Genomic DNA, 14,134 nt, shown 5'->3' on the forward strand with positions numbered 1-14,134 from the left:
CCTCGGAGTGAAAGCCGCCCTCACGTTCCAACTGATGCTAGACAATCCCGCTTCTCCCGTTTGAGTCTGAGTCCTTAGAGACTCGCCGGGTCTGGAGCTCAGAGTCTGAGACTCCCTCCTGATTGAAAACGACAACCGCGCCCTCAGCCACCAGTCCGCTTTGCGCGCGCACCTCGGTACCTTTAAATTTTCCACACTGCGCCTCCTCTGAGCCTCGGTGTGCTGATGTCTTTCCTTTTAGTTGAAGAGTCTCTCCTCAGCCAGCCTTCCTGTGGTTCTGGGTGATGTCCGTGCCGTCTTTTAGTTGTATTTTTGAAGTGGTTGTTAGCGGCAGCAATCTCCGGTGTTTACCTATGCCGCCATCTTGGTCGTCCTCCTTGACTTTCTTTTCTGTCATCTTCAGTATGCCTTAGTTGCAGACTATAGGAAAGAGGGAAGGCAGAGAGCATAAATGAACTTCTCAGCTAAGCTGGCTATCCATATTGAGCATTCTAGAAATCCACATTCATCACCACTTAAGTATCATTAGGTAGAATAGCTAAATAGGAGACTAGATAAAGAAGTCAAAATTGGACAGCCATCACTGTTATGAATGAAAGCAGGTCTTATAACTAAAAGAAAATGGATTATTGTATGGCAGTTGGCAATCTCTGCTACAGGGTATTTTTTTTGGAGCTCATAAGTAGAGGATTTGTTCTCATAGTAGTCTGACTTCTTACTTCAAAGTCTTTTTTAAGTCTTTTTGATAAGTTACTTTAGCACAGACTGTCTTTTTATGTATTCCCAGTCAACACTCACACACTATAGACTTCTGATATAAATATTTTGCTTAAAGAATTAGATTTCATTTTTATGCTGAATTTTAATATGTAATTATTATTAATGTAGATGTAGGTTTCCAAAATCTAATGGCAACAACGGTTATAATGCTTGATAAGATAAATTACTAGCAAAATTTAAAAATAACCATTTTTGATAGAATGTAAAAAATGCCTCTATTTTTTAAAATAACTTTTTATTGGTTTTAGAGGGAGAGGAGAGAGAGATAGAAACATCAATGATGGGAGATAGTCATTAGTTGTCTGCCTCCTGCACACCCCCTACTGGGGATTGAGCCCCAAACCCTGGCATGTGCCCTGACCGAGAATTGAACTGTGATCTGGTTCATGGGTCGATGTTCAACCACTGAGCCACACCAGCCAGGCAGTAAGCCTCTATTTTTTACCTGTAAAGTGGAGATGACAAGAATACAAAGCAGCTTGGACAGTTTCTCAGTGTTTTGGAATATCGGGCTAGACAGTTCGTTGTGGAGGACTGCTCTGTATTGTAGGAAGTTTAGCAGCATTTCTGAATGCACCTCACTAGATGCCAGTAGTGTTTTCCATACCCTTGCTTCTCAAGTTGTAACAACCAAAAATATTTTAGACATTGACAAATGTCGCTTTATTGCAAAATCACCCATGGCCCTCAGTTTTTAATAAATAATACTTACTCCTTTTTTATTGTTGCCTTCCTAACTATTGTGGTCTAGGTGTACTGGAGTTTGTCAGGGGAAAATTTTGGGTGAAACAGGAACACCTGTTGATTAAAAATTTTTTTATAGAATTTATTCTCTTGATTAAAAAAAAAAAGGACTATTGCATATTCATTCTTTAAATGTAATCTTTTACTCTTTACTCTTAAATGTTTTTACCTGGGTGCTTATTTCATTTTCTTTTAAGAAATACTATGTAGTGCGAAAAGACTAAAGTTGTTAATGCAGCCTTTGAGTTCCATCCATGTGAGAACAGAAGCTCTAGCTCTAACAAAACTAGAAGTCTGGTGGTATTTACTAATGAGACTTGGTCCTCACCTTCCTGCTAATTTTGAACAGGTAATGTTATAAATGTTGATTATAATATTTTGTGTTTTCTTTCTTTAATCTTTCAGTGTTACTTTTGCTGTGTTAGCCGACTACAATATATAGAAGATCTTTTTTCTTGACAGACTTGTTCATTTTCCTTAAAGGATAAGCCCTTTTAATTAGCAAACACTCAAATATCTATTTTTTTAGAGACATGAAGATTTTTAAAAAGGAATTTCAGAGGACTTAGAATATAAATGAGAGTAGATTCAATATTACTAAAATAGAAATCAAATGTTACACTGGGTAGATAACAAAATGGGATTCTTATTTTTGTTTCTCTTTTCAAGGCTACATAATGATAACCAATCATTTAAATCCCATCATTGGTTTACAGCAGTGATGGTGAACCTATGACACGTGTGTCAGAGGTGACACACGAACTCATTTTTTTGGTTGATTTTTCTTTGTTAAATGGCATTTAAATATATGAAATAAATATCAAAAATATAAGTCTTTGTTTTACTATGGTTGCAAATATCAAAAAATTTCTATATGTGACTCGGTACCAGAGTTAAGTTAGGGTTTTTCAGAATGCTGACATGCCGAGCTCAAAAGGTTCACCATCACTGGTTTACAGTATTGTTGAAATGATTTTACAAATTTCTTTAGCTATTGATATCCTCTGGGCATTTAAACCCAGGCTTAATCTTATCTATACCTCTTTGTTTTTGCAGTTAATCCCATCCTTGGTTTCTGAATTTTTTTATTGATTTGAGAGAGAGAGAGAGATGGATAAACATTGATTTGTTGTTCCACTTATTTTATGCATTCATTGGTTGATTCGTATATGTGCCCTGACTGGGGATAGGACCCACAACCTTTGTTGTATGGGGACGATGCTCTAACCAACTGAGCTGGCCTGAAATTTTTTTTTAGTTAAGTTTAAAACAGGACAGGTGCGATAGCTTTTATCTTTTTTATTGCTTATCTTGGATTTTCAGTATATTTTAATTTTGGATCTGTAAGTCCTTGTCTTCTAGTCTGTGTAAATATCTGATAAGCAGTGAGTATATTCTTAGAAAGGGAGACTTTAAATATACTTGAACTTTTAAAAATTTAATATAAAGGCTTTTAAACTTGGTGGAAGATGAAATAATTAAAATTGGACATTGATAGTATTATATAATTGGGACTGTAATTTTTTGAAATTCTGCCATTGTAAGGTCCTATTAGGCTAACCTTATCCAGTTGTCCAACACATTTATTGGCATAATTTATTCTCATTGGTTAGATTTGACTGGTGGGGAATGATCTTAGAAATGAGTTTGAAGTTGTCTTAGTTCATATATTTTTAGCATGTTTTAAAAAAGCTTAAAATGAGTCTGTCTGCCAATAGCATTAAAGCTCAGGTAGATGTTATTTGCAAAAATTGTTTGTGTATAATTTGGAATTTAGAACTGAAATTTATAGATAGTATGCATCTAGGGGTAAATAGTTTGTTAAAAGTTTCCACTTGTCCAAATTTCAGTTTTTTCCCTGTGTATTGAAATAGCTCATAAAATTCAACATATAAAGAGAATTTATACTGCTTCTTAAAGAAAATCAACTGTATTATGCAAGGCTTTTTTAAAAAAGAAAAGAAAATTATTCAGTTTACAAATATCATTTTCCTTTTTATTATCATTATTACCCTAATAGGTTTGTGTGCCTCTAATTCAAAGCACAATAAGCATTGATGCTAATGCTTCACCTCAGGGCAGTTCATCTCGACTAGCTACTTCTCCAGGCTTAAGTCCTATGACCCCTCAACACAAAGGTAAGAGATAGTCATACCTGTTTTTTATCTTTTTTTAAAAGAATGCTTTGGCTGATGGCTTTGTTCAATGTTAATCACATGAAATGAAGGACTTCATAATTTTGGCCCCCCATCACAAAGTCCATAATATATTCTCAATTGTTAATGTTTACAGCAATAATTGCATTGCATTGTTATAGTTGGAAAAGATCAACTTTTTCCCAGTACATTATGTGAGGTACATTACAGATAATTGCATTGGTTTCAGAGCCAGTATTTTAAGGGATATTATTAAAAACAACACCTTAAGAGATGTAAGAAATGTGGCTTAGCGTGTACACCATGAAAGAAAGTTATTTGCTATTATTATTTTCTGTTAGCTGTTCTAAGCCAAAATTTTATACTTAAGTTTAAGGAATGCCTGCATAGTAATAATTCGGGCATGGATTAATGCCTGAGAATTATATTCATTTAAATGGTGTGTAACAAATAATCTTGTTCTTAATATTTAATTGAAATTCTGTGGGTTTTAAACAAAAACTTTCAACTCTTACTTGAGAAACACTATTTACATTTGAAGGTACATTTCATTGGAAGGTAGTAACCAATATATTCATTTGGGTAGATAATTTAAACTTACATAACTTTTTTTTTTTTTTGCTTTAAAGGTGCTTCCCCATATGGAGCCTCGGTAACCACCCGGATGAACTTGAGTTCGAATTTTGGCGTAATGGCCACAATCCCCTCTATTCAACTTTTAGGACTTGAAATGTTACTTCATTTTCTGTTGGGTCCAGAAGTTTTAAGTTTTGCTAAGCAAAACAAACTTGTACTGAGCTTAGGTATTTGCTTTAAAAATAATTTCAGTTATTAAAACACTATATAACACAGTTAATTGGAGGTGATTTGATTAGTACTGGAATGATTTTAGAAATGAGTTTGAAGTTTCTTGTTCATATTTTTTTAGCATGTGACTTTTAAAAAGCTTGAAATGAGTCTGTCTACCAGTAGCATTAAAATTCAGGTAGATGTGTCCTAGCCGGTTTGGGTCAGTGGATAGAGCATCGGCCTGTGGACTGAAGGGTCCCAGGTTTGATTCCGGTCAAGGGTACCTTGGTTACAAGCTTCTCCCTGGCCTGACCCCCGGTCAAGGCTTGTGGAGGAGGCAAGAAATCTATGTATTTCTTTCACATCGATATTTCTCTCTGTCTTTCCCTCTCTCTTATACTCTCGCTAAAAAAATCAATGGAAAAATATCCTCGGGTGAGGATTAACAAAAAGAAAAAAAATTCAGGTAGATGTTATTTGTAAATATTATTTGTGTATAATTTGGAATTTAGAATTGAAATTAATTAGGGTAAATACAGTTTAATAAAAATATTTTGTAATTATGAAATAAGTAAAAGCTTTTTTAATAGAAAACATGTCAGACCACCTAAAATTTTATATTAAGTTTATTTCATAAAGTGGTTTTACAGAGTTGTCTCTTTTTTTGTTCTAGAGCCTCTCGAATACCCGTTAATCAGCAACTCTTCTTTTTTTTCCAAATATGCAAATACACTTATCACTGCTGTTCATGATAGCTTTGTTGCAGTTGGAAAAGATGCTTCTGGTAACTATTTAAGAGAAGTTTTTAAAATTATTTGTTCAAAAAGCAAATAAAATAGCAAATAGTTACATAGTGTCACCTATTATCTAGATTGTGTTGTAAGATATAGTTCATTTAATCTGCACAGCAATCTTCTGTGTTAGTCAGTTTTGCAGATGAGAAAATTCCATTGTTCTGTAAGTAAATAACCTGTGCAAAGTCACCTAGTAAATGGTAGAGCCATGAATCAAGCCCAGACTCTATTGCACCACCATCTACACCTAAACTCCTTTATTCAATAGCCTATCAAATGAAGAGAATAAATTTCATAAATAAAATAGTGTGCTATTTAATTGGCTTGGGAAATTTTTTTCTTGTGGTTTTTAGGTATTCTGATCTTTGTTTTTTGTTGTCTCAAAAGTTTAAGATATTGAATACAGAAAATACAGGTGAAGGAGGAAAAAAAAGAATTAACTATAGTTATATGACCCAGTGTTAATATGGTACAGTCCTTAAAAAAACAAACCAACCACATTTATTGCTTTAACAAAAATAAGGTGATAGTATTTTATAAACTGATTAATTATAAAGTTGAGTATTACAAGGAAAATTATATTCTAAATTAAGTATTGCTCAATTTCTTTAGTATAAGGATGAGAGGAGTGCCATTATAGTCACATATAATTTGTTCTAAAGTACTTTACGTTTTATTTTGACAGATGCAGTTGTCAGTGCTATTTGGAAAGAGCTAATTAACTTGGTAAAGTTAGTTATTGAATCAGGTAAGCACCATAATACTGATCAAATGATTTTTATAGCACTCAGTGAATTATTTGGCTTTTATATAAAATTTATTTTAAAATAATTTTTTGAACTATAGCTTCCAGACTTTAGTTTTTAACAAAGCACTTAAAAAATATATATATATATATATATATATTTTAAAAAAATATATATACATATGATTTTCAATGATTTTAGAGAGAGAGAAAGATGGATGAAAGAGAAAAATTGATTGGTTGCTTCCTGCACAGCCGCCACCTGGGCATGTGTTCTGACAGGGAACCAAACCGGGGACCTGGGTGCATAGGACAATGCTCAACCAACTGAACTACACTGGTCAGGGCACAAAGCATTTTTTGGATTTAGTGAAAAATTAATTTTCATACCTCTCTTAAATGTATATTTTTATCCCTGAAAACCTATACACACACACACACTAGGGGCCCAGTGCACAAAATTCGTGCAGGGGGGCGGGGGTCCCCAGCCTGCCCTCTCTCACATACTGGGAGCCCTCAGGGGATGTCCTACTGACGGCTTAGACCCACTCCCTGCTCCCCTTGGAGCTGGCTCTGCCCCTGCCCCCTCTGATCTCCGGCTCCGCCCCTGCCCCCTTCGAATAGCGGCTCCGCCCCAGCCCCCTCCGATTACCGGCTCCGCCCTTGCTTTAGGCCTGGGCAGGGGCCCCCTCGGCTCTGATTGCAGGCTTGGCCCTGCCCAGGAGCCCCCTGGCTCAGGCCCTTCCTAGGCTGCTCAGGGCCCATTTGGGGTCTACCTCAGAGTGACCTGGGTGCCCGATGATGTTCTCTGGGACCCAGGCCGCTGGGTGACTACCTATGCAAATTAAATAACATCTTAGTTGGGTTAATTTGCATACTCGCTCCTGATTGGCTGGTGGGTGTGGCTTGTGGGTGGTGGTGTAACAGTGATGGTTAATTTGCATGTTTTTCTTTTATTAGTGTAAATGTAAAAGCTTAAGCGGCCCAACAACTGGTCACTATGATGTGCACTGACCACCAGGGGGCAGACGCTCAGCACAGGAGCTGCCCCGTGGTGGTCACTGTGCTCCCACAGCGGAAGCACTGCTCTGCTGATTGACAGGCGCCAGATGCAGGGCCCATGGCTGGCAAGTGCTGCTGCGGTGGCGTGAGCCTCTCCCCGATAGACTAACTGGGCGCGAGCATGTGGCAGGCACAGCAGGGCCGGGATGAGTGGGAATAGCAGGCGGCGTGCAGGTTTCAGCCCAATTCCTACAGGCCAAGCCAAGGGACCCCACTGGTGCATGAATCCGTGCACCAGGCCTCTAGTACTTGTGTTTAGAAGTACATTCATGCTTTTACTTGTTCATAGGTAACAAAAAAGAGAGACCAGGTTCTGAGGTTTTGACCCTCTTATTAAAATCTTTGCAAACCATAGTGAAATCGGAAGTATTTCCTGTATCAAAAACACTGGTAAGTACAATACCTATATGCTGGTATTTAAAAATGACTCTTTGAAATTGAATTTTATATTGCAGATCAGGATTTGGGAAAACATATCAAGTATTAATCATGAGTTTGGCCATGTAATAAATGCTATTCCATTGACTTAATAGTCATTTGAAAACAAATAGTAATGGCTATAATGTCAACTATAAAAATCTTTCATGATGAGAAGAAGGATAAGCCACAGAGAAAATTAGGTAAAGGACATGAAACTTGAAGAAACTTGGATGAACACTAATTTTATGACAAGATTGCTAAGCTCCACTAATTGTTACTTTGTGCACTTAAGAAAATGTAGTAATCTTATGGATCTTTTGCATTTTAAATGAGTCTTTTGTTTTTGTTAAGTCCTCACCCAAGCATATGTTTTTCATTGATTTGAGGGAGAAGGAGAGAGACACACACACACACACACACACACACACACACACAGAAAATATCAGTTGGTTGCCTCCCACATAGGCCTGGGAGATTGAAACTGAAACCCTGGTATGGGCCCTTACTGGGATTCGAACCCGCCACCTTTCAATGTATGGGATGATGCTCTAACCAACTGAGCCACACTGGCCAGGGCATTAAATGAAATCTCTTTAACAAACATAATGACATTGATATTAAACATCTCTTTTATCATATATAGGAGAGTAGAAAAAAAGCTAATTAGATAAACTTTTTATAGTAGTAAATCTCCCCAAATAAGCTGCAGATGGAGCAAACAATACCCTTGCATAAAATCTGAGTCTGCTTCCTGTATGTGTTGTGACAATATCTAGTATGGCAGTCGAGCATAGTGGTTAATAGCAAGGGCTCTGGATCTGACTAGGTTAAATCTCAGCCTATTGATTAGCTGAATGAAGTAGGGCAATTTATTTTTCTTGTCTCTGTTAAGAAAGAATGCAGTATTCTCACAGAATGGGTTGATATGTACAGAATACTCCAGGAACAAAGTAAATGAGTTAACAAATGCTATTTATTATCATTAGTATCTGCTTCAAATGAGTATATGTGAAGCATATTTTCACTAATAACAGTTATGTCACTTTTGTTATATAGTTCAGGTTAATATCAGTATAGTGATATTTTGGGTCAACAGCTTGCTAGACTGTCACATTTGAGAGGCATGTCTTAGATTCAGCTTTTAGTTAGCAATTCTTAGAAATACTTGCTTCTGGTACTAGTGAGTACATAATTCATTGAAGAATTTCTTTTTGTAATAAAAAGCTAAAAATAGCCTCAAGAGCCATTAATAGAAAAAATGTTTGCATAAATTATGTATGTTCATATAGCAGTTAGACGTGTCTACATATATTGATGTGAAAACTCCACAACACAGTCAGATGAAGGTCATAGTATCTTTAGTATAATATCACTTGTATAATGGTATAAAAGTATGACGGCCACATCTAGAAGATGTTTCTTGGTATACTTACATATATGGAAATTTAGATGTTCTAGAAAAATAAACTCTAAACTCACATTAGTTATTCCTGGAAATAAAGAAGGACTTTGTCATTTTAGTTTTTATATTTCTGTATTTGAACTTTTAAAACTAGTGCAACATTATAATGACAGTATATTTAATGAGAGTATAACAAATTGTTCAATTAAAAATAGAGAATACTATGTAGATTTTTACTATATAAAGTACTATATGGACCACTTATAATAAAATCTTTGTCTTTCTTAGGTCCTCATGGAAATTACAATTAAAGGACTTCCTCAGAAAGTATTAGGTTCACCAGCATATCAGGTTGCTAATATGGATATTCTTAATGCAAGTATCTTAAATGTTATTATATGATTAAAATGAGCCAAAAAGAAAAGTTCTATGATTTCCCTTTCTTCAAATAGCGAAGCTTAAGTTGTAAAATTTTGAGAAAATTGGATTTGCTGATTATGTTAAAGAAAAATATGATAGAGTAATAATGTAAAAAATTAAGTATGTCACTATTAAGGGGACTATTTTCTGGGGTTAAAAGGGGGTTTCAGAAGGAAAGTTTTTTATTTGCTTGGACATAATAATAGTGTTGGTTACCGTTACAAATTTTGCAAGTTTAGTAACATTGGCTAAATTGTGAAAGGTGTACTTAATATAGGCAGAATATAGGTATTGTTGGGCCAGCAAGTTTTAAGTTAATAATTTTTATATCTGGAATCTGTCACCATTTCTCATTGTATATGGAACAGCTATGGTTAAAATAATAAAGAGCTTGATTCTTTGGTCAGTTTATTCAAATACATTTTTATCTTTTTTGTCATGTATGTCATAAGTTAAATTTTGTAAACCTTAAAAGGATCATGTTTCACATAATTATAGAAAACAAGTGTAATAAGAATATTCTACTCTTTATAACAAGAAGATTGACCGAAATCTCTCATCTTTCTTCAGGGAACGCCTGCTTTATTCTTAATTCAATTAATTTTCAACAATAATCTCTTGGGATGTGGTGTAGAAGATGAAAGGTAAGTTAAACTGAAAATATTCTTTTAAAAAATAGATAGATTTTTTATTGATTTCAAAAAGGAAAGAAGAGTGAGAGAGCTAGAAACATCAATGGTGAGAGAGGCTGCCTCCTGCACCTTCCCCCTACTCTCTGCCCCTCCCCCTGGGGGATTGAGCCTGCAACCTGTGCATGTGCCCTGACTGGGAATCCAACAGTGACTTCATGGTTCATAGGTCGATGCTTAACCACTGAGCCACGATGGCTGGGCTGAAAAGAATCTTTGTTTATCTTGGAAAGGTGGCTTTGTTATGAATAAGATTCTCTGGGTTAACAATTTATATTAAATTTTGTCAAAAAATAAGATTTAAAATTCATTGTTTTTTTGTTATTTTTAGAATTGTGTTGCAGTGTAATTAATGTATTTTGGGGAAACGTACAGTTTATTTCATGGTTCAAAATTTTCTCTTCAGGTTTTTTCTTAACCTGGAAACACTTGTAGGTTGTGTTCTTTCTGGTCCAACTTCACCACTAGCTTTCAGTGACTCTGTTTTAAATGTTATTGATCAAAATGCAAAACAGTTGGAAAACAAGGAGCATCTCTGGAGAATGTGGAGTATTATAGTCATTCCATTAACCGAATTGATTAATCAGGTATGATAAAAGTCTGCTACATATTTATGTTTCTCCCAAGATTTAAGCAATTTTTTTTCTTGTTAGAGCATTTGAATAAATGAATAGAAGCTTGCCTTTGAATAGAAGGTGGTAGATATTTTTCCTGTGATTGGTTCATTTTCTACTTTTAAGATTACTTGATTTCTTTTCATTGCATTTCTGCCTTATTGTTCAATAAAGTATAATTTAAGGGTGACTAATCCAGTTCATTTTCTCCAATAGAGCTTCTAATGCCAGAAGACTCACATATGATACAAATTTTCATGTGTATATCTTGAGTTCTTTCAGTATTTGTATTTTGGGGAAGAATAACTGTCATCTTGACTAGACTGTATGTTAGGATTCTCATGATCAAGCCATGTTAGTAAAGCCATATAGTAGTACCTAAATCAGTAATCTGTTGAGAGTTGATTAGTCCTTACATTTAAATACGTGGCAATATTGGCAGAGTTGTGGAGCTTACATTCTGTCTTTATTGGTGGTTTTCAACTACTTTATCAATCTTTAAAAATTATTCTTCGGGAAATATTTCACCATAACTCTCCAATGAAGTGATGACTCTGAAGAATTTATTAAGGGAGACTGCAATAGCCTTTATTTTGGCTACTCAAGCCAGCACATCATTAAACACATTCTTCTGGAAGAAAATAGGTGTACGTTTTTAAATATTTTCCCAGTGTTTGAAGGACTGCAAGGCCCTGTTTTTTAAGTCCTTTCCTGAATGCTACCTTCAGTGTGTGGTACCATAAACGATTTTGGAGTCATCTCTGGGATTGCTTTTTAGGACTTGAAACAGTGCATTGTTTCTCAGAATTGCTATAACAAAATTATACCACAAATTGATAGCTTGAAACAACAGCAACTTATTCTCTTATAGCTCTGAAGGCCAGAAATCAAAATCAAGGTGTTTGGCAAGTTTCTCTGGACCTCTTGAGGGAGAATCTGTTTCATGGCTCACTCATAGCTTCCCATGGTCACTGACAATTCTTGATGTTCCTTGGCTTGTATATGCATTACTCCAATCTCAACCTTCATTTTCACATGGCATTCTTCTTTATATCTCCTGTAAATTCCCTTTTTCTTATAAGGTGACCATTTGACTTTTTAAATTTTGATTATATCTGCAAAGACTGTTTCCAAATAAGATCACATTTGGTTACAGGTGTGAGGAGTTTACCATCTCATGAACATCTGAACATTGGGGGACACAGTTCTATTCACTACACATTGTATATTAATTATCACACTAGAATTAGATGATATATCTAATTTCTTTATAATTTTTCTTGTTTTAGACCAATGAAGTGAATCAAGGTGATGCCTTAGAACATAATTTTAGTGCCATCTATGGTGCATTGACTCTACCAATAAATCACATTTTTTCAGCACAGAAAATTCCAGGGGTAAGGCAACGTCAAATTTTTACCTAAGGAATTTGCATTTTTCTGAAAACATTGTTTTATCCTTTTTAATGAACTCCCATAGTAATTGTATCAAGACTTTTTTTATGACGTAATCAATATGGAAGAAAGGAAACTGGAGAAGAGATAAGTTCCTTTTAAAACACATAACTGTTGGTATTGTGGCATTATTACAGTTCTCCCATTACAGCCATGTTGGTAGATGGCAAACTTATTATCCTATGCTTGTCTCTTCTATAACACTTCTAATGTTGGTATTTTTTTAAATGTTAATGATGTATCCTATTAGGTATTTGACATGTAAATAATACACTTAAGTTTTTGGTGTGTGTGTGTGTTTACTGTTATTGTTAGGCCACCATGAAGACCTTACTTAGGACTTGGTCAGAATTATATAGAGCATTTGCCCGCTGTGCTGCTTTGGTGGCGACTGCAGAAGAGAATTTGTGCTGTGAGGAGCTTTCTTCCAAGATAATGGTCAGTTTGGAAGATGAAGACTTTTCGGTGAGTTTATCCTGATACTGACCATTTTTTAATTTAAAGGATTATTTCCATGTCTCTGGATCCACTCGTTCATCAGTTTATTCTGTTATTTTGATTCCACATATGAGTGAGATCATGTGATGCTTGCCTTTCTCTGACTGACTGACTTCATTTGGCATGATACTCGCCAGGTTGAATTTGGGGTTTTCTTTGTATATATTTATCAATTTATTTAACATTTCTGTGTCTTATGTAGCATATAAGTAAAGATGGGATCTGTGTTTTAATAAGTATATTTAAATTCTCATATAATTAGAAATAGAGTATATGTTCTTTTACTTTACATCTTTTTGTTTTTCCCTTTACTAACATTTTATTTTATTTATTATTTTTTAAATATACCTTTATTGATTTTAGAGAGGAATGGAGAGGGAGAAAGAGAAATAGAAACATCAGTGATGAGAAAGAATCATTGATAGGCTGTCTCCTGCAGGCCTCCTACTGGGAATTGAGCCCATCACCCAGGCATGTGCCCTTGACCGGAATCGAACCCCGGGACCCTTCAGTCTGCAGACTGACGCTCTATGCACTGTCAAACCGGCTAGGGCTTTACTGACATTTTAATCAGGCTTTATACTTGACATGTTTATATATTTATATATATATATGTATATATATGTATCCTATTTCTTTTATCTTTTTATTTAATATATTTTTATTGATTTCAGAGAGGGAGAGAGAGATAGAAACATCAACGATGAGAGAGAATCATTGATCAGCTGCCTCCTGCATGCCCCACACTGGAGATTGAGCCCACAACCCGGGCATTTACCCTGACCGGGAATCGAAGCGTGACCTCCTGGTTCATAGGTAGAACGCTCAACCATTGAGCCACGCCAGCTGGGCTATATCCTATTTTAGATAATACTACTCAAATCTGTCAGATTTGAAGAGTTAACATCGTATAGATGTTAAGATTCTAGCCCAGCAAGTGAAGAGATGGATATATTACTATTCCACAAATTTTTGTTTTTACCACCTCCCAAGTTATGTTAAAAAGATTTGAGTTTTAGTTATAGTTACTTGCACAGTAATTTGTATCACAGAATTTTGCAGTAAAGTTAATTTGTTATAGCTTCTGTTGCAAATACATAGTTTGATGTTAATTTTCTTGTTAGCCTTTTTTTCTGTACATTTTAGGATTTTTTTTCCCTAATGTTTAATTTATACATTTCACCAGGGTGTGTCTGGGGGCATCTTTTTACATTATTCTTTTAAATACTTGATAGACCTTTTCAATCTAAAGCACTGTGTCTTCATCTCAGGAAATTTTCTTGCATTAGCAGTACTCTAGTCCTTTTTGAGTACCATTTTACGCGGGTTTCTTTATTTACAGTGGGGCCTTGACTTACGAGTGTCCCGACTAACGAGTTTTTCGAGATAGGAGCCGTCTCTCGGCCGATTTTGAGTTGCGAGCTAAAATTTGGGTTACGAGCCAGCTTCAGATACCCCACTGCTAGTTGGCGCAGCGAACGTCACAGTGAACGCCACAGTGAACGCCACATCAGCCCAGCATCATGTGTCTCACTCGTCGTTCACTGTTTTGACAAACGAGTAATTT

At 35.5% G+C, this 14,134-nt stretch overlaps 1 protein-coding gene across 1 annotated transcript in view; it reads left to right on the forward strand.

Annotated features, from left to right (window-relative positions):
• The window catches only part of RIF1 (replication timing regulatory factor 1), a 66,397-nt gene that overhangs the window by 22,812 nt on the left and 29,451 nt on the right, over positions 1 to 14,134 (forward strand). The window contains exons 9-19 of the mRNA XM_005859393.2: positions 1,722 to 1,873; positions 3,545 to 3,662; positions 4,310 to 4,483; positions 5,143 to 5,253; positions 5,949 to 6,011; positions 7,360 to 7,460; positions 9,181 to 9,267; positions 9,883 to 9,956; positions 10,408 to 10,588; positions 11,905 to 12,012; positions 12,385 to 12,534. Of these exons, the coding sequence (XP_005859455.1) occupies positions 1,722 to 1,873; positions 3,545 to 3,662; positions 4,310 to 4,483; positions 5,143 to 5,253; positions 5,949 to 6,011; positions 7,360 to 7,460; positions 9,181 to 9,267; positions 9,883 to 9,956; positions 10,408 to 10,588; positions 11,905 to 12,012; positions 12,385 to 12,534 (1,319 nt within the window). The remainder of the gene's footprint in view (positions 1 to 1,721; positions 1,874 to 3,544; positions 3,663 to 4,309; positions 4,484 to 5,142; positions 5,254 to 5,948; positions 6,012 to 7,359; positions 7,461 to 9,180; positions 9,268 to 9,882; positions 9,957 to 10,407; positions 10,589 to 11,904; positions 12,013 to 12,384; positions 12,535 to 14,134) is intronic.

The sequence above is a fragment of the Myotis brandtii genome, unplaced genomic scaffold (assembly GCF_000412655.1).
Source record: "Myotis brandtii unplaced genomic scaffold, ASM41265v1 scaffold125, whole genome shotgun sequence".
Classification (NCBI taxonomy): Eukaryota; Metazoa; Chordata; class Mammalia; order Chiroptera; family Vespertilionidae; genus Myotis; species Myotis brandtii.